Source organism: Aulostomus chinensis, chromosome 12 (genome assembly GCF_037954235.1).
Source record: "Aulostomus chinensis isolate RoL2024-O1b breed Wild chromosome 12, RoL_Achi_v1.0, whole genome shotgun sequence".
Lineage (NCBI taxonomy): Eukaryota > Metazoa > Chordata > Actinopteri > Syngnathiformes > Aulostomidae > Aulostomus > Aulostomus chinensis.
This window is the reverse complement of record NC_141331.1, coordinates 22,700,394-22,725,316: the sequence shown is the minus strand read 5'-3', so window position 1 is coordinate 22,725,316 and position 24,923 is coordinate 22,700,394. Positions and strand designations below refer to the sequence as shown.

The 24,923-nt window shown below is 44.6% G+C and overlaps 1 protein-coding gene across 1 annotated transcript; it reads right to left on the bottom strand.

The window, feature by feature from the left end:
• Positions 1-3,200: 3,200 nt before the first annotated feature.
• Positions 3,201-3,880, bottom strand: LOC147252485 (uncharacterized). Its single transcript, XM_086219432.1, has 2 exons — positions 3,308-3,880; positions 3,201-3,233 (listed from the first exon to the last, which is right to left on the bottom strand). The coding sequence occupies exons 1-2, from the start codon at positions 3,878-3,880 to the stop codon at positions 3,201-3,203; spliced, it is 606 nt and encodes a 201-aa protein (XP_086075558.1).
• Positions 3,881-24,923: the final 21,043 nt, after the last annotated feature.

The following is a 24,923-nucleotide window of genomic DNA, read 5'->3' as shown; positions in this document are numbered from 1 at the left end:
ATTTTGTCATGCTACGACCACAATCATAAATATATTTTATTGGAATTTTATGTGAAAGACCAACACAAAGTGGTGCACAATTGTGAAGTACAAAGAAAATTATACATGATTTAAATGCTTTCACTAATGAAAAACTGAAAAGTGCAGTTCAGCCTCCTTTAATCAATGCTTTGTGGAACTGCCTTTTGCTGCAGTTACAGCTCCAAGCCTTTTGGGGTATGTCTCTACCAGCTTTACACATCTAGAGACTAAAGTTTTTTCCTCATTCTTCTTTACAAAACAGCTCAAGCTCAGTCAGATTAGATGAAGCGTGTTTGTGAATGGAAGTTTTCAGATCCTGCCACAGATTCTTGATTGGATTTAGAAGAACACCTAGAACACCTAGGCACTTAACCTGACTCTTCTCCTCTTTGTCCTGTGGGGTAGAATAAGTCAGAGGGTCCAAGACCCAGCACTTAGTGATTATTTAGCACTAATTGGGTTGTGTGATGTTGTATGTTTGTAAAAAAAAAAAAAAAAAAAAAGGGAGGGGGGGGGCGACACTTCTTCTGCCACTAGATGGCAATACCTGTGACCAAATCACAACTGAAGCACTTTTGCGCTTCCTATGGGTTTTTCCTTAAGTCTGAATTCTTGCTTGTGTTGTACGTCGCTTTGGACAAAAGCGTCTGCTAAATGAAATTGTAGAAATTGTTGTAGAAATTTAGTTTTGGGCTTTGACTGGGCCATTCTAACACATAATATTTTGTTTTTAACCATTCCATTGTAGCCCTGGCTTTATGTTTAGGGTCATTGTCCTGCTGGAAGGTGAACATCTGCCCCAGACTCAAGTCTTTTACAGACTCCAACATGTTTTCTTCCAAGATTGGTTCCTGTGTTTGGTTCCATCATATTCACATCAACTCTGACCATCTTCCCTATCCCTGCTGAAGAGAAGCAGTGGAATGTTAGTTTTCAGCTACATGTAGCAATTTGCAATGGCTTTCCTCTTGCCACTCTTCCATAAAGAACAGATTTGTGTAGTGCACGACCAATAGTTATCTTGTGGACAGATTCCCCTGCCTGAGCTGTGGATCTCTGCAGTTGATCTAGAGTTACCATGGGCTTCTTGGCTGCATCTCTGATCAGTGTTGTCCTTGTTTGGCCTGTCGGCTTAGGTTGATGGGCATGTGTTGTTAGGTTTGCAGTTGTGCCATACTCCTTCCATTTCTGGTTGATAGATTGAACAGTGCTGAGATGTTGAAAGCTTGGGAAATCTTTTTATAGCCAAACCTTGCTTTAAACTTATCTACAAATATATCCCTGACCTGTTTGGTGTGTTTCTTGAACTTCATGATGCTTTTTGCTCCCCAATGTTCCCTGAACAAACTTCTGAGGCCATCACAGAACAGTTGTATTTTTACTGAGATTAGATTAAACACAGGTGGAATCTATTTAGTCATTAGGTCAACATTCGATCATTCAGCAATCATCAGGCACCTTCTGAAGGCAATAGGTCGCACTCAGACAAAGGGAGCTGAATACATTTGCACACGGCACTTTTCTTTTTTTTTAATTGTATAAGAAATCCATCGTCGTCTTCTGCTTATTCCTTACTAGTAAGGGTCGCGGGGGGGGGGGGGGGGCTGGAGCCTATCCCAGCATCTACAGGCGAGAGGCGGGGTTCACCCTGGACATGTCGCCAGTCCATCCCAGGGCCAACATACAGAGACGAACAACCATTCACACTCACATTCATACCTACGGTCAATTTAGAGTATCAATCAGCCTAGTCCCCAAATTGCATGTCTTTGGATGGTGGGAGGAAGCTGGAGTACCCAGAGAGAACCCACGCAGGCACAGGGAGAACATGGAGACTCCACACAGAAAGATCCCGCGCCCGAGCCGGGACTCGAACCCGGAACCTTCTTGCTGTGAGGCCACAGTGCTAACCACTGCACCACCGTGCAGCCGTAAAAGAAATTAAAACTAGAATTTCCTTTGTATTCACAATCGTGTGCCTCTTTGTATTGGTCTTTCAAATAAAATTCCAATAAAATGTATGTATGTTGTTGGTCAAAACATGAAAATGTTCGGTTCTCGCTGTCTACCTTTCTCCTCTTTGAGCACGCAGTCCTTCTCTTGAACCATGAACTGAATGAATTTTCTTCCCTTCCCCCTCTCAACTAACACATGCTTTTTCCTTTCATCTATCACAGTGCTAAGTCTGCAGGGCGAGCGCACACCTGACCCACAAAGCTTGCAGCTTTGAAAGCTCATGCTGCATAGCGCAGGTGTCAGCTCATGTTACAAATTCACGTCATCAAATGATAGCTGACAAAGCATTTTGAAAACAACAAGCCAGACAATTTCATATCTGCCAGCGGATAAACTAGCTGACAATATCAATATATTAACGAGTATGTTACTTTATGTCATGATGTGGAGGTGAGCGATTGATTGACCCAGGTGTAGACGGGGACAAGGAGTGTTCACAAAAGGGGTATTTATTAAATAATGACACTTACGAAGACTTATAATGACACGACTCCTCCTGGAACCGTCACCTTACCGTGGTGGAGGAGTTTGAGTGCCCTAGTGACCCTAGGAGCTATGCTGTCGGGGGCATTTTGCCCCTGGTAGGGTCACCCAAGGCAGACTGGTCCTAGGCGAAGGGCCAGACAAAGAATGGTTCAACAGACCCTTCATGGAAAAACCAGCAAATGCGATGTGTACCCTGCCCGGAGGGGCACCGGGGCCCCGCCCTGGAGCCAGGCCCAGGGTGGGGGCTCGAAGGCGAGCGCCTGGTGGCCGGGCCTTGGTCCGTGGGGCCCGGCCGGGCCCAGCCCGAAGAGGAGACACAGGCACGTTCTCCCTTGGACTCACCACTCATCGGGGGAACCGGAGGGGTCCGGTGCAATGTGGTTTGGGTGGCAGTTTCAGGCGGGTGCCTCGGCTGTCTGAACCACAGACATGGAAGCTGGCTTTTGGGACATGGAACGTTACCTCTCTGGTGGGGAAGGAGCTGGAGCTGGTGGAAGAGGTTGAGCGTTACCGGCCAGATATAGTCGGCCTCACCTCGACACATAGCTCTGGGTCCGGAACCCGAGTCCTTGAGAGGGGTTGGACTTTCTCTTTTGCTGGAGTTGCTCCGGGTGAGAGGCGGAGGGCGGGGGTGGGCTTTTTGGTTGCCCCTCGACTCTCTGCCTGTACGTTGGGGTTTACCCCCGTGGACGAAAGGGCCACAGAGCCACCTGGATGAATGGGGATGAGGAGCCACTGAAAGCCCTGAAACGTAGCCATTTTCTGTCCCAAGATCGCCTCTCACAATCCTCGGACACCCTCCCAAACGCTGCACCGCTTCTACGTAATAGCCTCCAATTAACTTTGGGTCACTATTCATGGTGTAGGCATTAAGCCAGATGATTTTCCTGGAAAACCCGTCGATGCTTCCGTTTATACAAAAGCCATAGGGCTTCAGTTTATCATAGGAGTCAATGTGCCAAAGGAAGTTCGGCCCTCTCGAAAAGTAGGTCCGTCGTCTTAAGCGTCTTATTTGCCTTAGTGAAACTCCCCTCGGATCCAGCTCCTTCAACACCAACCGCACATCCTCTTTCCTCGCTCGAAGTCCATGTTCTCTACATTTTGCATACATCCACCGGTACCCGTGAAGCTGGCCAGAGTACTGTAGCTGGTTGCTGATGAATTCAACCAGGACCGCAAGATCAGAGTACCCTGTACGACGAGAAAGTCCCCTCGCGCTGAGTAATCTTTTCAGAGGTCTCTCGCTTATGTCAAAGCCGTGCCTACTGCCAAGAACTGATTTAATGTCTTTATATGTGAGGCCAATACCAAAATAAAACTCACTAAACTTCTCCCACGGATGATGCGTATACTCCATTGTTATGTCTCTGTTTTAGTTCCAGTTCACTGACCCGGATGTACGCTGTTATCAAGTAGAAAACCTTGCGAGATCTAGCAAAGTTTTTTTGCGGGATCTCGCAATCCTTTAGCGAGATCCCGCAAAATTTCGTCCGATTTTTTTCCCTCCCCCATGTCCCCTCAGGGGCTCCGTATCATGACACTTAATTGTTGGCCCGCATTAGCAAAAAGTTGATTTGGCTTACCAGAGCTAAGACAAAGAAAACCACAATTTCAGTTAATTTATACATAAAATTATTTCACTTGTTGTCTTACCTTTCCAACAAGAAGAAAAGCCATATCCATATTGCTTTGGACCTCCAAAATAGAGCTAAGCTCTCCTCACTTCTCAACTGATATTTTCCCTCCTTTCTAGCCCAATGTCGATCATTTCTGTTCGGCCAGATAGGCTATTAGTCTCATTTTGTTGGGTCTACGTGGAGTCCATATTAGGAATTCTGCTGCAGTTTGTTTGTTTGGAGACTCCATCTTTGTATTTGACTGCCTTGTTACCACTGTATGGGAGCTAGGTAGTTTATCAGAATCAGAATACTTTATTAATCCCGGGGGGAAATTCTGTTGTTACAGTTATTAAGCTCTTGAAGTACTATAAAGTAAAGTATAAAGTTACAATTACAATAATTAGAAAGTGCAGACTTTAAGATAAGAATAAGATAAAGTGTAAGAGTAAGAATAAAATAAGAATAAGAATAAGTTTAAACTATTTACAAATACAGTAGTTATGACAAGAGTATTGCACAGTTAAAAGAGTATTGCACAGTTAAGTATTGCAACAGTTAAATTATGAAATCACTCAGAGGGAGGAGTTAAAGAGTTTGATGGCTGCAGGTAAGAATGACTTCCTGTGGCGCTCTGCGGTGCATTTAGGTGGGATCAGTCTAGCACTGAATGTGCTCCAGTGTTGAACCAGGACTTGATGGAAGGATGGTGGATGCTGTCCAAGATTGTGTGGAGTTTAGACAACATCCTCCTCTCTGTCACCACCGTCAGAGAGTCCAGCTTTACTCCTACAATGTCACCGACCTTCCGGATGAGTTTGTTTAGTCTGTTGGCATCTGCTACCTTCAGTCTGCTGCCCCAGCACACAACAGCAAACAGGATGGCACTGGCCACCACAGACTCATAGAACATCCTCAGCATGGTCCTGCAGATGTTAAAGGACCTCAGCCTCCTGAGGAAGTAGAGACGGCTGAGGCCCTTCTTGTACACCGCTTCAGAGTTCTTAGAAAAGTCCAGTTTGTTGTCCATGTACACCTCCAGGTACTTGTAGTCCTCAACAAGGTCCACACTGACCCCCTGGATGGAAACAGGGGTCACTGGTGTCTTTGTCCTTCTGGGGTCCACAATCAGTTCCTTTGTCTTTGTCACATTGAGCAGGAGATGGTTCTTCTCACACCATGTGACAAAGTTCTCCAGCACGGTCCTGTATTCAGTCTCGTCACCCATCCTGATGCATCCAACTACTGCAGAGTCGTCAGAGAATTTTTGAAGGTGGCAGGACTCTGTGTTGTAGTTGAAGTCAGTGGTGTAGAGGGTGAAGAGGAAGGGAGACAGGACTGTCCCCTGTGGAGCCCCAGTGTTGCTCACCACTCTGTCTGACACACAGTGTTGTAAGCGTACAAACTGTGGTCTTCCAGTCAGGTAGTCAACGATCCAGGACACCAGAGGAGCCTACACCTGCATGGCTGTCAGCCTTTCACCCAGCACCCTCAAAAGCACTGGAGAAGTCAAAGAACATGACCCTCACAGTGCTCTCCGGTTTGTCCAGGTGAGCGTAGACATGGTTGAGCATGAAGATGATGGCGTCCTCTACTCCAACTACTCTACTGGTAGGCGAACTGGAGGGGATCCAGCAGATGTTGGACTGATGGCCTCACCTGTTCCAGGATGAGTCTCTCCAGGGTCTTCATGATGTGAGACGTCAGTGCCATTGGTCTATAGTCCCGGGGAAAGTTGGGACGCTGTGTCTTCGGCACTGGGACTAGGCAGGATGTCTTCCACAGCACAGGGACCTTTTGAAGTCTGAGGCTCATGGTGAAGACATGATGAAGGACTCCTCTGAGCTGGGGGGCGCAGGCTTTGAGGACTCTGGGGCTGACACCATCAGGACCTGCAGTCTTGCCTGTGTGGAGTCTGCTCAGTTGTCTTCTCACCTGGTCAGCTGTGAAAGACACTGTGGGAGTGACTGGAGGGGGGGAAGAGTCCTCATTTGTAAGAGAGCTGTCAGCCTGGGAGCCAGAGGAGGAGGGGGGATGGGTGAGACCCTCACCTGAAGAGGAAGGGGGACTGTGAGGAGGGGGTTGTGTGGAGGGCAGAGGGGGGTCTTATGAGTGGCCGTATGCAGGCAGTAGAGATGGGGCGGGAATAGCGGGGGGGGGGGGCGTTTCAAATCTATTAAAGTAGAGATTGAGTTCGTTGGCCCTCTCCTGGCCTCCCTCAACTCCTCCGCTGCCCGATGTTTTGAAGCCTGTGATGGCCTCCATGCCACTCCAGACCTCCCGGATGTTGTTTTGCTGGAGCTTCTGCTCCAGCTTCCTCCTGTACATGTTCTTGCCCTCCCTGATCTTCCTCTGAAGGTCCCTTTGGATTGTTCTCACCTCATCCAGATTACCATCTCTGAAGGCTCTTTTCTTGGCCTTCAGGGTGGTCTTGATGTTCTTTGTTACCCATGGCTTGTTGTTTGGATAACGAAGGACCGTTCTGGTTGGGACAGTGCAGTCAACACAGAAGTTTATGTAGTCCGTTATACACTCTGTGAGCCCACTGATGTCCTCTCCATGGGGCTCATAGAGTGCCTGCCAGTCTGTAGCCTCAAAACAGCCCTGCAACATGACATAGGCATCCTCTGACCACCTCCTCACTGACTTTGTGGTTGCAGGCAGCCTTTTCACCAAGTGCACATAGCAGGGGGTGAGTAGAACCAGGTTGTGGTCTGACCTGCCAAGGTGGGGGAGGGGAGAGGAGCTATAGGCATCCTTTACATTAGCATACAGCAAGTCCAGGGTCCTCTCCCCTCTTGTTGGGCAGCTCACATACAGTGTGAAAGTAGTGAGAGTTTTTTCCATTGTCACATGATTAAAGTCCCCTGAGATGATAGAGAGCACTGGGATGGTCAGTCTGTAGATGCGCTGCAACCGTGTGTACGACATTGCATGCCGTCGTCGGGTTCGCAGGGGGGGGATGTAAACAGCCACCATGATGACGTGTGAAATCTCCCGAGGTAAATAGTATGGCCGGAGTCCCACGGCTAGCGGTTCAATGTCCGGGTTACAGATGCGTTCCTTCACCGTAATATGACCAGGACGGCACCATCTGTTGTTGACAAACACAGTAAGCCCACCTCCTTTGCGCTTACCGCTCTCGGTGCTGTCCCGGTCCGCCCGGACGGTTTGGAAGCCGTTAACGGTGACAATGCGGTCGGGAATGTCCTGATGGAGCCACTTTTCCATGTAGCACGTTAAGCTGCACTCCCGATACTCCGCCTGGCTCCTAACAAGCCCCGTTAGCGCCTCCATCTTATTTGCATTACCCATAATGAGAGAGGGGAGACACGGCTTATACTTTCTCTCCATAAGCCTCCGTCGTCTTGTCCCAGCTGACTTGCCACGCCGTTTTTTACCTCCTCTGCACCCTCTGTGTGTTCTGAATCTCCAGAGTTCAGCAGGAATATCAATTGGCTTGGCCAACATGCCAGCCGGCTTCAGCTCAAACAGCTGATCACAGGTGTAAACAAAGCGGCGTTGCTGTGCAACGGTTGTTGCAGAAAAAGTCAGCTCTCCCATTATGAAAATCCTCAAACTCACTCGGATGTATATGTGAAACAGGAGAGCTTAAGACTTTGTCTAAAAAAAAATGACAGACTTTACAATTAAAGGTAGAAAAATAAGTTAAAAGTAAGAAAGAGCAAGAGCGACTGTAACAGGCTGCGAGCGTCCTGGCGCATGCGCACTAAGAAGGGGATGAGGGGATGTCGGGTTTGAGCACACGTCATACCAGTCACATCAATGTTATTTCCTTACCTCTTAAGAATTGTCCACAGGGTCATGGAGGCAGATGAGGAATGTCATTTTTTTCGTCTATATAAATTTATACATAATTAAATATATTCTCATTGGCATTGAAAAAAATGCATTTTGATTAAATTCAGAACTTCTTATCCAATTCATCTTCCATCCCATCCATCCATCGTCTTCCGCTTATTCCTACATTAAGGGTCGCGGGGGGCTGGAGCCTATCCCAGCGTCACAATGGAGGCGTCTGGGAGGCATCTGTCTTAGCAGAACCTGACCCTGCATCCACCAGAACTGGAGAATAATTGGGTCCAAATTATTTATTTACTTTATAACCTTGGTTTGGGCCCCTGTCTGTCTGGGTCAGATGGACCTCTGTGCCCTGTGGTCGTGGGCTTGGGTGGTTCTCGGTGCGGATGACTCCCATGATGGTGTCTCCTTAACTGATCTATCAGTGCTCAGCCATACTCAATATTTCATTATTCCTCAAGGGTGGATGAGTGAGGGGTGGGGGTAGGGATGGGGGTTTACCTGGGTTGTATGCATCTGTGTAGTATGCTGTGTGTTCAAGGGTGTGTATGTGTGTGCATGAATTAGTCCAAAGACAAAACTAGCGACTCTAAGTTGAAAAGTGTCGCTCGTATTGGTCCACGAGTGTGAGATTTTTCTCTCCCACGGCCACAGCCTCCTCTCTGTTCTCCGTTGAGTGACAGGCAGAGGAGCAGAGGAGAGTTAGTGGGCATGTTGTTTACTGAGTTGGTCATGTGGAGTAAGATGCAGCATGACTCAGATCTCAGAGACTGAGAACATGTTCAGGGCTAGAGCTTAAAAAATAAAATTGATTAACAGTCGCTGAGGAAGCCTCCAGCTGAGCCGTGACTTTTAAGTGTCTCCAATTTATGCTCTGAACTTGCTGGGTGTTGGAACTCCTGTGCTCTGTGTGTGTGTGTGTGTGTATGTGTGTATAATATGTATAATGTGTGTGTATATATATATATATATATATATATATATATACACACATACATACACATATATATATATACATACATATATATATACATATATATATATATATACATATATATATACATATATTGACCTATAGTCTTAAAAAGTTGCCCAGAAAGTTGTGCAAAACCTGAGATGAGTGTGCGTAATGTGCACTGCTCTCATTATTACAAGTCAGTCAAGCATATGTAAGAACGATTTATCACTTGAAATACATAAAATACATTAATTTATTTATGAACCGTAAATGTATTTTCTATAGTCCTAATTATGATCCCCCTCAGTTATCCAGTCACATCGCACTTTGTTGAACAGTGTTGAATCTGCTGAGGTTCTCCACTGCTTGATTTGATCCATCTTTGTTTTTTGTTTCTTCTGTTGGTATTCTCTGTCAGAATTCAGGCAGACAGAGCCTGTGATTTGAAGGAATCTGTTCAATTTTTTTTCCCCTTTTTCTTCAGGTAACTCACTTGAGCCAATCAAACCAGTGAGTTGGATGCAGCGTCCAATCAGGAGCAGATGCAGCATCGAGAGACATGTCCATGGATCCCCTAATAACAGTTCTGTAAGAAACTTCAAGTCCTGGTGAGGATTGTAAACTTTGTGTTGTTTCAGCAATTTAAACAGGAACATTCTGCAGAACCCAAAATTTGTGGCAATTCATTTCAAACCAAAAAGAAACACTTGACAGCTAACCAGCTGCACAAATGTGATAAGTTATTAAGTATGATAACTCACAGACATTTCCTTTAAGAGTGCTGGCCCACTGTTTCAGACAAAAAATGAAGGCCAGTTTCATCCAAGCCATACATGGGAGGATGATAATTCAGCGACTGAAAGGGGAACAAACACATCTATAAAATACAGAGAGCAAATCAGAAACAAGATACAGTTGGTCTTCATTCGCGTAGGACAGGAAATTTTTAAAAAGCCTGAGAACCAAATTATGAGACAGTTTAACTCAGAAATACATATTTTTTCTGGATTCCTTGAATGCACATGAATTTAACACGTGCTGTTTGCATTGGTTAAGAAGGCAGCAAAGAGTGCAGAGGGCTTTAGCATCTGGGCATTTCTGAGGATAACTCTGGGTATAGTTCTTTTTATTTAAACTACATCCCTTCCATCAAACATTAATTTGATTACAATTTAAAATTTGCTGCCTTTGGTTTGTCACAGTACTGAAAGGAGAAATAAAGAGAAAAAAAGGAGAAAAGAAAGGTGACAGTTGGTTTCGTGGCTTACTCCTGGGGAGGATAAGAATGAACCTGTGGGATTGACCTGATATCCTGGGATCCTTCCAATGCCCAGACTGTTGACTGCGGTGTTGACCTCCCTGACCAGGTCTTGCATCAGATCCCTGACTATTCCCACATGTGTTATGTGTTCGCTCACTATACCTGACAGAGTCTCTAAAGCCTCTTTCACACTGCACCAAAACACGGGTCAACCCGGGTTTTTGGGCACTCTGAAAGGGTCGACTCGACATTTCGACTCAAATCAACCGACTTGCCAAACGACCCGGGTGTTTAGCTGCTCGGCTCGGCTTGGCTTGCCTGCAGTGTGAAAAAGGCAACTTGCGTCGTGTCAGATTTCACGTTACTTTCCCGTCACATCCTGATTTTGTCACTGTGCTGCCTGTCAAGCTTCGCCTGTAGCTTCTTCGGCTCCCTTTCAGACGAGCCAAAAACTCCGTCCTCCTTCGCTGCATTAGCGCTCGGACATTTTCCAATCTGCGCAGAGTTTGTATGCTTTGCAAAAGAGACAACATTGCAATGCACGCAACGACAATACTCACGTTCGACTCAGCGACGTCCACATTGTCGTTTGTTTACCTCTCAGTGTTCACGATTATGTGTAATGATGATGTTGTCAGTGCGATGATGTATGAGAGAGAAAAACACAGGCATGCAGCCCTCACAGCGAGAGTTCAGACCCAGGTCTGAATGCGGCCTAATCCCGAGCAAATGCAGGTCCAAAAACCCGCGTTGACACACATTTTTCAGTGTGAAAAGGGTATACAGCATGCAATGCATTATTGAGGATGGTACCCTGGAGGGTTTTACCCAGTCCCAGTTGGATTTCTGTCATTTGTAACAGAACCAGAATTTGGTGACTATTACTATTAAAAGGGTTCGGAGTTAGTGCATGCTGACATAGGTGAGTTGAGATCTGCTTCCCTCTGGGGTTGAGCTGGCTCTGCCCCTTCAGGGAGAGAAAATGGTTTCAAGGGCTTGGTTTGACCAACATGACCTTCCAATTGTTGGTTGGGATGACCCAGTCGGCTGATCCCTGGATGGTATATGGGTGGACCAACAGACCTTTCCCAAAACTGAGATGTGGCGGCCCTTGTGTAGGACGCGTAGCTCATTGGATCCAACAAAGAGGGTCTGTGGCGTACGCTGAAATGGAGGATTCACCATGAGCTGTCACACAGCTTGGGTGTCTTTGTCTTGTTCCTGCATGGTCACAAGGTCTGCGTCACCAGGTTTGTGACCTAGGTGCAAGGTCTGCATGCAGGTCTGGAATTACTCTCTTTGTTGTCTTACCAGACCAGAAGGTGGCAGCTGAGGGCTTCACAGGCGGGGTACATAGGTCAGAGCCAGGGTCAGGACGATACACCATCTGGGGTTCATGGATTCTCAGATGACAGCTACTTGCTCACTTGAGACTGGCAGACCCGTCTCTAGGCCAAGTGGCTTGGGAGTGTTGACCTGAGGGGAGTGCCCAAGGTCCCCCTGGCTATGTACCCCAACCTACAGTGTAAACTTTGGCAGTAGAAGGTACAGGTGCCTGGCCTAGTCATGCTGATGGAAAGCCAGCACTGGGTTCCTTTGGAGAGTCAGGTGGGCCTGGTGGGCGATGGAGCAGATCAAACTGCTTCACTGTCTCCCTTATGCATCTCCATTTCTTGTTTCGTGCACTAAGCCCTCCCTCTGGGGCGTTGCACCCTTGGAAGTATGCAGTCCTCGGGCGCCTGTATAAGTCCTAAGGGGATTCATAATTCTTTTGCATGATTACAAAGGCACTGAGGGTGGCAGTGGCTTTGTTCGTATACAGTGAATATTCCTCATGCAGGGCCTGTCGCAGTGTCAAGTAGCAGTCTCAGGTGTCAGATGGCAGCGTTTCCATGAACACATGGACCCTCCTTGCATTGGTCTTCCATATCAGTTTTAGCTTCTCACGCTATGTAGCATTAGGCATGTCTATCAAGCAACATTCAACCTCTCGGAGGTAGTCATCGACATTGGCGTCTGGGCTACCTGGGTCAGTGCTCTCTATATCCTTGGCAAGGGACTCAATCTGCCAAGTGCACAAACCTCAGCTATGGTATGACTGCTGACTGTCTGAGTCTGAGCTTCCTGAGTCATAAACGTTGTTGTGAATAAGGCCATGTTTACACATAGCTGGGTATTTACAAAAATGGATGTTTTCCCCCTCTATGTTTTCAAAAATGTCATTGTTGACACCAGACCGTTTTCTGCTATGAGCATGACAAACCTATCGGCGGCAGTGTAACGAGAAGCGTAAAGTCAATGCTAGCCAATCAGAATCCTAGAAAAAACAACAACGAATGACATGGGTTAGTTAGTTAGACGTTTGGAAGCCTAAATATCCGTTTCCCCCTTTTTACATGCAAACATGAAAACGGAGTTTTTCAAAATCTCCACTTTGGCCAGAGTTTTCAAAAATTATTGTTTTCGGTGACTCGAAGCTTCATTTTCATGTAAATGAAAGGCCAAAACGCATGGAAACATCACCGTTTTTGCATTGTGTAAATGGGGCCTAAGACTTCTTTCCAACAGTAGTGGGAAGGGAGTGTGATTGACACACAGGCTGGTGCTTCACACCTCACATAGCTCGCGGGCTAGAGGCCGTTTGAGTTTGTCCACGCACCAGATAGTCACCCCCCTTTGCGTTGAAGCAGGTGTAAATGGGGGTTGAAGGGGGCATGGCCCCATAGTGTGGGAGACTTATGTTCCAAGGGTGGCCTGATGGAGACATCTCTGGCCTGGATTCTGCTGCCTGTAGAGCAGTGCAGACCTCTGTGTTTAGGAGGTCAAGGTCCTCCTGCCTGGTCCAGCTCAGTCTGGGTGAAGCGTACTTCCTGCCACCGGCTGGAATTTTCCTTCTGCAGCCGAGCGATCTGCGTTCGATGCTTTGCTGCCTGCAGAAGGGTTTTGCGCTGATATACCAGGAACAGTTCACCTACCACATTTTGTGTGGTGCTCTCTGGCTTCCCAACCAAGTCGTAAGTGTAATCAGTAAGCCCCTGTAGTGCACCATGACAGTCTCTCAGACTGTAACTGTCAAGCCTGTCTTGTAAAAGGCAAAGAAGGCCAGTGACCACATCCCTCAGTATTAGTTCAAGTTGCCAATGTGGGAATTCACCTCCACCCATCTTGTGCATTTGGGGAATCTTTTTTTTTTTCATCAATGAAGATGCCCTGCCTAGTGAGTCTAAAAGAACTGTTGTGAAACAAGTACAAACAAGTCCGTAGAAATTACGGTAAAAAACTGTCATACAGCATCAGGCAAACTCGGTCTGTTATCCATCCTCCGTGCATTTTCCGGAGCTGGCACCTTTGTGTTGGATTTCACCGATCAGATCCACCATATGCATCGGAGGAGTTCATCATCAGTTTTTGGGACTTTGCCTCAGCCAAAAATTGGAGCTGTCTTCAGTTACCTTGGTAAGTGAATCAACACAACTTAAAGGCTTTAGTTGAATTGTGTTTATACGTTTATTTATTTAGAGGGCTGCATTTCAGACAGCTAACATTGCAATGTCCCCATAGCTTTACGTTTAGCTACATTAGCAACATGGAAACGCCTATAATATATGTGCAGACGTTTGTAGGAGACATACTGTGTTATTAGTAATCATTTTACATTAGTTTGACTGCTTTTGAAGCATGCACTGTGGGTTTATCTGCCTGGCGGGCTAAAGCAGGATCAAGCTATGTGCTGAAGCTTATTGTGGATATATATATATATATGGCGGCGTATTTTTCTGTCATAAATGTATTCTTGCAACATATGTAGAGAAAACGTTCAGTCTTTAAAAGCATACGTTTTGCACGACGTATTTTTAAATGTGTTGGAGCAAGTTGTAAGCAGGTGTTTTCAGGCTATACAGCGTTAAAGTCGCACTTCTATCGCCATCACAGCAGTATGTCAACCATTATTCAGGATGTGACCATGACTCCATTAAAATGCACCGTCTCACTTTGTTAAGACCAGTGTGAGGGAACTAAAGCGCAGGTTGCTCACTTAAAAGAGCACATAGCTGAAGGGCGCCATGTCGCTTGTCCAGTGAGAGGATGCAAATGTGTATTCACTGGAAAAACATCTTTTACCTCTCACATGCACAGAAAGCACAGACATTGGTCACAAAATGTGATATGTGCAGCAATCCAAGATACGCACTGTGAAGCTCCCACTACAAGTGCTTCCATACATACTAATTTCTGCGACCTGTATCTTAGAAATATATGCATGTTTTACATGAAACTTCAGGGACAGCATCTTCTTCCAATGTCTGCCATTCAAAACATTGTTGAAGAAATGCAGAATATACATGAGTTGGGACAGACATAAACTTTTAATCGTCTAAACTTGCTTCTAAAAGATATGTCAGTTTCAGATGAAGACATTGTAAAAATTAGTGACACAATCAAACAATCTGACCTGTTTATAGCTTGCCACACAGGGCCCATGAGAATTGCATACTCAAGAACCCAGCTTTAAAGACATGTTCAAATATGCGGAGCCCCAAAAAATCTTGTAGGGGAGAGATGAGAACAGGACAGAGTGGTGTGCCTATTATATTCCTGTGCTAAAAACTTAAAAGGATATGCAGGAGTCCGGTATTTGGCAGGGCCTCCTGTCAGTGGATTCTAATAATGTTTCCAAAACAGATCTTCTCTCTGACTGTTGTGATGGTAAGGTGTTTATGCCAAACACATTTTTTCAGGAAAACCCAAGTTGTCTCAAACTGGTTTTGTACCAGGATGCATTTGAAGTTGTGAACCCATTGGGTTCTGCAAAAAAGAAGCACAAGGTTTTGGCTGTGTACTTGTCTCCTCTCAACATGCCTCCCCATCTACGATCAAATGTTGATCACATGCAGCTGGTTTTATTTTGTAGAGAGAAGGATTTTAAGGATTTTGGCCATGCCAAGGTTTTGTCTGAACTGCTGAACTGAACTGATCTCAGAGAACTGGAGGAAAATGGGATAACAATGGGAGATGAACTTGTAGTAAAGGGAGTTCTCTACTGCAGACAACCGGGGCTCTCATACCATTGGTGGTTTCACAGAAAATTTCAGTTCTTCCGAGTATTTCTGCAGATATTGTCTGATTCCTCAAACTGAACTACAGGGTGCTGATCCTAACATCTGTGGACTGGAGCGGACTCCAGAAACCTACAGCTCTGCCATTGGACAGCTGGAGACAGAGGATGCTCCACAAGTGCAAGAGATAAAGTTCAGGTCAGTATTTAATACTCTACAAAACTTTGATGTTTATTCACCTGGCATGCCCCCGTCTCGGTCATGACATCTTTGAGGGTGTCCTCTCATACGATGTTGCTCTTTACCTCAAGTACTTCATCAACAAAGAGAAGTGGTTCAACCACACAATTTTGAACAGGTGAATCAAGCAGTTGAAATACAAAGCAACCGATGCTTCCTCCAAACCTTGTGAGGTCAGTCCTCTGAAACTGAGTGGACATGCTGTCCAAAATTGGAACTTCTTGAGACTGTTGCTTCTGATAATTGGAGAGAAAGTGCAGGACCCCCAGGATAATGTGTGGCACTTAATTTTGCAGCTTAAGGACATTGTTGACCTGATTTGTGCTCACAAAAATTTCCAAGGCTCAGGTCGCCTATCTGGATGTTCTCGTCAAAGAATATTTGGAAACCAGGAAGGCACTATTTCCAGAAATCAACTTGAGACCTAAACACCATTTTTTTGCAGCATTATCCAGGACTGATCCTGAAATTTGGCCCAATCATCAGGCTTTGGACTATGTGTTTTGAGAGCAAACATAGTTACTTTAAAAGATGTACAAGGCATCTGAAGAATTTCAAAAATCTGTGTTTGACTCTCCCAGAGAGGCATCAGACGTTTCAGGCCTTTCTTTCTTTCCTCTGTGTCAGTGAGTCCTCAAGCCTTGCAAATAAAAGAAGGATCACCATTTTACTCAGAGCTTTACTAAAGTGAGCATGTCAAAAGCACAATTCTCCATTTTTGCTTCACTGAAAGAAATACAAAAAATCCTGGTGATGTGCAGTATAATGGGATAAATTACAGGAAGGGCCAGTTTGTTGTCATTAAGAGTGGTGATTCAGTGGAGTTTGGTGAAATCATCCTCATTCTTGTGAAAGATGATTTTGTACTTCATTTTCTAATGAGAGTATGATGGGAAATATCTTTCACACTACCACATGTACTCTGTAAAAAACACCGGAAGCTTAGAATGCAGACTTGTTAGTGAGGTAACTGACATGTGGCCTTTATCATATTACATAAACAATGGATACCAGACTGTCCCACTGATGCACAGTCTCTTGTCACACTAAATCAGCAGGCCAAACTGTCTCTTTTGTGTGTCTTAACAGATATGGCTGAATCACTGCAGATAAGCGATGCCATACCAGCAGCAGTGCTTCCAGATCTTCCTGATCAAGTTGTCAAGTCAGTAGAAGACGCTTTGAAGACACGGTGCAGTAATGACAGATGATTTGCAGTACATTACAGAGGGAGACTTGCTGCCAGTATTAAAACCCATACCAGCCAGAAGACTGGTTGCTGCCTGGGCCCAAAAAGGTGAGTGCAAAACATTGACACCACTACATAGCACACTTCTCTTATAAGGCTGCACAAGTAATTTAATAGTTTAATAATTTCTTTAAGAGTAGTAAAACCTTAAAGGCTTTAAGATTTCAAGTGTCTTGTACTTTTACAGACTCATTCACTCCAACTCCAGCCCCACCATGTTCCTCTCTGGTGTCTCACCTTTCCTCTTTGTCCTTGGTCACTTCCTCACCAGCATCATCCACAGCAACATCATCACCCTCAGGAAGCTGTTATTGACTTGGGCCAAACTGGATAGACAATTTTCAGATACCATGGCAGTTAGTACAGAGTTTGTAAAGACAGAAAAGGCCAAGTGCAAAGCTACGACAAGAAATGACAAGGATTGTGGTCTCTGAGATGATGAAGATTTGTAAGAATCCAACCAAACACAACACCACAGAGATAGCAAAAAGGATGGTGGCCAGGTATCTAAAGTCCTTTCAAGATGTGATTGATGGTGATGTTATTGGACTTGGATATGATTCCCTGGCAAAGCAACTCCAGTCAAGAGTTGAAAATGTCAAACAACTTGACACATCAAAGATAACGAAACGCAAAGCAGCATCAGATGATGACACTGCTGAAATATCTGCTGAACAAAGAGCATGTGTTCAAGACACGTATAGCTGTATCAGCTGGATGCCGAAACATCTGCCATTCCCTGAGACTGTGGAGAGTCAGCTAGAAAAAAAAAGATGAAGATGTTTGAAAATATGAACTACAATTCAGATGCTGTGAAAGACTTAATCAAGTCCACCTATTTCACACAGCGTCAAGAGATCAATAATGGTGCAAGAATCAAGAAATTAAGCCAGGAATGGCCATTTCTGTATAAGGAGGTTGGTATGGTAGCCATTTCCAGGGACTGACAGGTGTGAGTTTGACTGAGTCCTTCCTTGCCAATGTGGACAAAAAGGGTGCGCGTCTCTTAAACTTCTTCAAACGTGTTGATGCACATAAACACAAACTAGTTTTGGATGCTGTTCTCAAGCTTCAAACTGAAAGAGGTCAGTCCACTGGTTGCTCAGAAGAGGTTGCACAGATGGTGCTTCTATTACTGGCTCATTTTGATGAGAAGGAAGATTGCCTGCTCCATTTCATTGAGAGGACAAGCCTTGCAGAGGAGGTTCAGCTGGAGAATGTGCCACCAAACACCCTGCCTTATTGTGTGTGGTAAGTAAACTGAACCAAACCTGCAAGCTTTCTTTATCAGTGTACTAGCACTCACTTGTACTTGTACTTGGCTTGTTTATTTTCATGTTAGCTTGTAGCCCACTTTGAGACACTGGCTAACATTTTACCTGATAAGTTCTGCCAACAGTAGATTGTATGACTCTCATCCTATATTGGAATAAGAACCATTGAATTTATGCTTGTTTTTGATGCCTATATAAGTTTGTTTTTTATTCATGTTTATTCTTATGGTCTTCCTGCTTTGCCGCTGAGATATTTGTGTTGAGCGTCGACAAAGAGGTTGTCAACGACCCCATCACTTCCTTCACATCTGCCATCTGCCTGATGTTTGGCAGTTACTACTGCCTCAACGTACACTACCCAGTGGAGCTACGGTCTCCACTGTGTAGTGTATATCCCACCTGAGACTGTTCTCTCTCTCTCTCTTCCATGAAGTCAAAGTCGAGTGAAAGAAGAAGAAAAAAGTGTTCTCAGTCAATCCCAGAGTCTTCACTCTGATCTCAGACCTGGCTGACCATGAGTGGACCTTCCAGTGAAGTTGAGGGACAATGATGATAAAAGGTACACTCAATGTTCTGTTCACTGCAGATATTGTGTTCTGAAAGTTTTACAAGTGAACTTGTCTGGTACAGGTTGCACATGTTCAGCGTTACTGCACTGGTTTTGTACTTTAAACAAGTTGAAGTAAACTTGCTGGTTCCAGGAATGTTTTGTATTAAAATTGTCAACACTTAACTGGAAGTATACAATTCATATACTTAAAGGAATGGTTCACTTAAGTCATTAGTCAGTCATTATTGATTCGTCCTCATGCTGATGAGAAATCTGGTGTTGTTTTTAATCCACACATGTCCAAATTCATAAAATTTCTAATTGAATTACAGAGCAAAACAGCTTTAAGGATTTTTTCCAAAACAATGGAAGTCCCCCCCAAAAAACAAAAAAAACAGAAAAAGATTTAATTAGCGCATTTAGTAATTCCTCATGAATAATGCTTTAATAAGCATTTCTTACAGATATAACTTGTATCTCTCAAGTGAAGTGTGACTTTTTAATTCCTTTGCAGTCATGAAAAAAGTATATCAACATGTGATGCAACATTTGAAACTTTTTCTCCACTTCAGCGATGATTTTATTTTGATAATGTGAAAATGATACATTGTGTGTACATTGATATCACTGGTTAAGAGTTGTACCAAAAAGTGCACTTAAGTGTTTTCAACTTAAGTGTAAAGGTTTCCTGTTTCAGTTTGCAAGTAAAGTGTGTTCAGATAACTACACTGGTTTTAAAACTGGAACAGTTTCAAAGTGAACTTGTGAACCTTTCTTACATAATGCTGTTCTCATTCATAGATATTTTGTGATATTTGAACTTCAAATATTTGATGGTTACAGCATAAAAGATATCAAATGGAGTTTCTATATTTAAATAGTCAGGTGGACATTTTTTTATTGCGGTTTTGGTACATTTGACAGTATGAATGAATGCTCTGTGTCACAGAATATACTGATTTTTGGATTGGCTGATTACTTAAAGTATATTTAAAAATATGTACATCTGATATTTTCTTTATTTTTATTACTTTATGATTTTTTTCCGGAATTTTAGATTTTTTTTAATCATTACAAAAATAAGCACATATTTTAACTGCAAAATCAACAATATCAATTTTTTTTAACCATAAAAGAGGAAAATGTTATACTCAAATTTAACAGTGGAGTTCTGGCAACCACAGCTGCTGGTATTTTACTGTAAAAAATTACAAGTTTGCATGTAAATATTCAGGTAAAACAATGTTTTTTTTAAATGTGGACTTTGTATGGTAATTGTTGAAGTAAGCACATTTTTTACAGTAAAATCAACAACTTTTCATGTAAATATTCAGGGAAAGTTTTTTTTAATGTAATGTTTTATTTTTTTATGGTAAAATGATGAATTAAGCACATTTTGTAACTGTAAAATCAACAGTATGAATACATTTGTTTACCCTACAAAACAAAAATGTTTTACCTCAATTTAATGGTAGAGTTAGGCAACCACAGCTGCCGGTATTTTACCGTAAAAACATTTTTTTACAGTGTAGCTGTAGTGTTAATGCAAGTGTGCAGGTGAATTGGTTCAACCTGTCGCTTCAGTAATAAACTTTATAGCCTACCCTGTTAGGGTGTAGAACACTGCAAGCGGGAACAATCTCTAAAAGTCACTACCAAGACACACTGTGAGTGCAACTCACAAATGACACTGGGTATCTGCTTGGCAGGAAGCAATAAGAGAAGTGTGCGAAAAGGAAATAATCTGTTAATTAATATTAACTGAATTAATCTGTCCATCCATTGATTTTTTTTACTGCTTATCCTTTTAAGGGTTGCGAGGGGGCTGGAGCATATCCCAACAGGTGAGAGGCGGGGTACACCATGGACAGGTCGCCAGTCCATCACAGGGCCAACACATATAGACGGACAACCATTCACACTCACAGTCAATCAGACTCACAGTCTACAGTCAATTTAGAGTATTCAATTACCCTATTCCCAATTTGCATGTCTTTGGACTGAGAGGAAGCCAGAGTGCCCAGAGAGAAGCCATGCAGGTATAGGGAGAACATGCAAACTCCAGACAGAAAGAACCCATGGCCGAGCTGGGACTCGATCCTGGAGACTTCTTGCTGTGAGGCAACAGTGCTAACCCACTGCACTACCGTGCCGCCCAACAATAAATCATATTTATTGAAATTAATGATCAAACAGGGCACCACTGGAAGGATTTATTAACATCAGTAAAATTAATCTTCAATTAATATCACTTTTGTCTGATAAATCCTATCATGTGCCACAACTACTAACAGAAAACAGAATGTGTGTGTGTGTGTGTGTGTGTGTGTGTCTGTGTCTGTGTGTCTGTGTGTGCGCACCTAAGGGGAGTCGGAGTAAAATTTCACCTAAGGTCAGCCGGAAGGATGGCTGCAGAGTGTAATCGCAACTCACCTTTAACACATGACTGGAATAAAGGGGAACAACTGAGCAAGATATTTAAACTCTCTGGCACTCAGATGTGTGCATGTGTGTATATGAGATTGAGTGTGTAAGTGTGGGTTAGTGGAGTAGCGGAGTGAGTGGAGGTGCAGTATTTCTCTGTGTTACACAGTAACTCGCTCAGCGCAGCTGATAAGTGGCGTGAGTCTGGACGTTTAACTCACAACAAATTCTGATCTCGGCTGCAAGTGCAGAGCAACACAGGTTTGATCTGCTGCAGACGGATCAAATCACAGTTTACTTAATTGTTGGCTCCTCACCAGGGGGATCCCTCCTTACTCAGGCCTGAGAGCGAGGGTGAGGAGAACGACCAGGGTGAGGTGGATGTTTTATCCCTCAATGCTTCCCACACCGTGGTGTAGGACACAACAGACAGGGACAGCCTCGGGGGTGATCTCCTTTCTGACTTTCTGACAGGTCCCTGTCAGCTCCCTGACATCACGAGTGCCAAGCACCACCAGGGCCCTGGGCTTTCAGTCTCCCGCACCCGACCCAGCTCCTTATGGTGGTGTCTGGGAGGGATGTCTCTTACATGAGCCAACAGTCTTCCATACCTGTGGGGGAGGACTACACTAAGATGCTCAAGCAGGAGCTTCTGGAGCTTCTGAGTCTCCCTGTAGCACCCGGGAATGTTTTTGATACGGGATCCCAGGAGGTGCTGGACCATTCAGAATGTTACGCAGCATCCAGGGAAGCTCTCCAGTATGTGTGCTGTATGTCAGCTCCAACTACCACCCAGGCACCATTGGGTAGGTATGGGCAGTGGCAGCCTGCCTGACCTCCACAGGCAGATGACAACCCACAGGCCTCATCGAACTGACCATTTCGTGCACTTGACCAGAGAACGGGCCCAAATTCCCAGACCAAGGAGAGGAGAGGCACAGGCTGAGTGCAGGCCCAGTGGCATGGCGTGGCAGAGCCGAATCCTGGCCACCCTAGTGGCCACCCTGGCCTGATCCCAACACATAAGTACAGTCGTCTGAATATTGTGCCACATTTGTATCGTGTAAGCATCTTTGTGACTTTACGTGCAGGAATAAGGAAAACATTACATACACTGAATATGATTTGATCTCTTCTACCATTACCTGGTGTTGGGGCTCGTAAAGGGGGGAGAGGATTTGCGATTTCTTAAATTAAACTATAAAGAAAATAATCAAATATTAAATGTGATTATTGCACTATAATTTATTAACGGGGCACCATCCTGGAATCAGGGAACAGCCAATCCTCTATTAACAACCTCAAAGGCGAAAAGGGTAAGCAAATTCAAATTTACTTGGCCAAATTCAACAGCTAATAAATCAATCAAAATTAAACAATAAATTATTTAATTAAAATCAATTAATGTCAGAGGTCTTTTCAGTCTCGATCAAATTGAAGGTGTGATCCCGAGCACTGACCCAGCAATGATCAAACCAGCAATCAAAGTTCAATCCACACACAATAAAACCAGGAGTCGTATTGTTGCAAAATATAACAAATTTATTACTACGATACCAATTTTACAATTAACACAGCAATAATAAATAGGTATATTTCAGGACTACAAACTAGTATCTAACATCTACTTCTAACACAGTTGTGTATATGTGTGTGTGTGTGTGTGTGTGTGTGTGTGTGTATGTGTGAGAGACTGAGAGGGATAGAGAGAGAGAGAGAGAGAAAGAGAGAGAGAGAGAGAGAGGGCGCGCATGCGCACCCGAGCGGGTCAGAGTAACTGACTCAAAATGGCAGGCTAGGACGGATAGAGCCAAGATGGCCGCCCTGACTTCCGGTGAGTAGGAAGAGGGGGGGCAGGGAGGATGCAGAGTCCTAGCCACGTGTGGAGGTGTGAAAGGTGAGAACAGTGTTGGGGGAGGAAAGGAAATATCTGACCTCACTGTAGATTCAGACCAAATGGCACCGACAAAGACAAAGAACTCACTCCCGCTCGCCGTGTGCGTGTGTGTAGACTTCGACCAAGCCTGGTACACGTGCGCTCCCACAGACGAGGTTACTGCTCTGTGACTTCCGATCACACCGATCATGAACTCAGCTCGGTTATAGGGAACCAAACAGTGATAACTTGGCTGTTGATCAGACGCTGTGGACACGGTGGCCCGTCTAATTCAACACAAGTTACACCACACACGACAAAGTGACAGTAACACAATGACAAGAGCTCGGCGGCTCGTTCACTCGCAGCGTTTACTGTACACACTTAAATACTGTCTCTGCCCAGACACATTAATGCCCTTCCTATTGTTGCTCCGCTCCGACGCAGAGGTGGTGCTTGTGGAGAAGTCCGTTTCTCGGCTCCACGGGTCGACCTGGTTAAGGAATCGTGCTGTGCGAGACCTCCCGACGAAACTTTCGTCCTTCTGCAGGGTGGAGGAGATCAGCAGGTGCGGGCTGTCTCCCTTGGATCCAAAAATAAAGTCAAAAAGAAAAAAAAAGGATGCGCGGATTCTCTGTGTTAGGGGATGAGGAGAACTGCGGTCACGTGACTGAATGAAAATGAAAGCTAGCTGGTCTTGACTCGTCCTGCAAGTTGTGGACCGTGGCTCGATGAACAAAAAGAGAGAGACAAAAACTTACAAGAGACAAAGAGAATAAGCCGGCGTGGTAATTGCTCCCTTTTAGTGACACAACTTAGCGTAGTTTGTGTACTAGGGAAAAAGCGAAGCTCTCATCCGTGCTTGCCCTTTTATGGGGTTTGTTGCTGATGCTGACGTAGCGGGGACCCCCTGGGCTCTCAGCCACTGGGTAATGGGTTGGCCCCCCTTTGACGGGGACTTGCCACACCTCAACCTGGTGGACGGCGGGAGAGTTTTATTGCTCTTTGTTCTGTCCCATCTCCACGTGGAACAAAGGGAGGAATAAAATGGCGATCATGATCGCAGGGGCTTTGAATCCCAACACTGCATTCCAAATATTGTTTAGATGTGTAGTTTAGGTGTCCTCAGCTTTGACTGCATCCCAGGGGCAGTGGGGCACTTTTAGCCCTGTTCCACTCTGCCATTGTCGAGTCCGCTGTTTTGAGCTGCGGTCACAAGGCTGCTGGGGCCAGTCCCAGTGGTAACCCCAGAACCCGCTGGTGGACACCAGAGGTGAGGGTAGCCTTCAAGCTGAAGAAGGCGGCCTACAGGGCGTGGCAGGTCTGTGGGTCTCCAGAGGCATCTCACCGGTACATCATCTTGACATTGCTGGTGTTTGAGGGTATGAGTCAGATTTAAAATAAAGGAAATTTATATTTATTATTAATTTATTCATAAGGAAACCTTATTTGCTAAGTTCATTCACTTTTGTTCAACCTCTGTAAACCTCTTCACAAGAGAATTTTTAGACAGTTATGAAACCAATGAATGGTACAAATAGTATGTACTATGGTTCTATGTATTGCATTGTGTATTGAGCAGAGCTAAAACAGAGCTAGGCTTTAAGAGCTATATAGTTTCTGGTGATACCTCTGTTATGATGGTGCATCCAGCTATTATTGAGTATGTAATGCTCCCTTAAAACCTAAAGGGTCAGCCTGTTCTGCCTGTTAAGTAATAGATAGTAAATAATCAGGTAGATGGGCTGTATTTATACTGCATATTTCTACTTTTGCAGTCCTCAAAGCACTTAACAATGTTTCTTTATTGTTAGGATGACCATAGCGGCGGAGGGTCTGAGAACAGCAGGGAGATGAGACGGTGCTTTAACTTAATTTATTTTATTTCCAAAGTCACCCTTAAGTCTGGTCAGGCCCTTGATTTCTGACCAGTTGCCACAGGTTGATGGTAACTGGCGCCTTTTTATCCTGTGCCACTAATTGATCACCCAGGACAAACTAACAGACAGGAACCCACCATAACCAGTGTTGATCAAACAAACTTTCCTAAAGCACCCCTTACAAAAATCTATA

Coding starts and splice junctions, on each gene's coding strand:
- LOC147252485 (XM_086219432.1), bottom strand. CDS start 3,880: ATGGAGTATACGCATCATCCGTGGGAGAAGTTTAGTGAGTTTTATTTT. Junction 3,234..3,307: donor TGGGAGGGTGTCCGAGGATT/GTGAGAGGCGAT, acceptor CCATTCATCCAG/GTGGCTCTGTGGCCCTTTCG.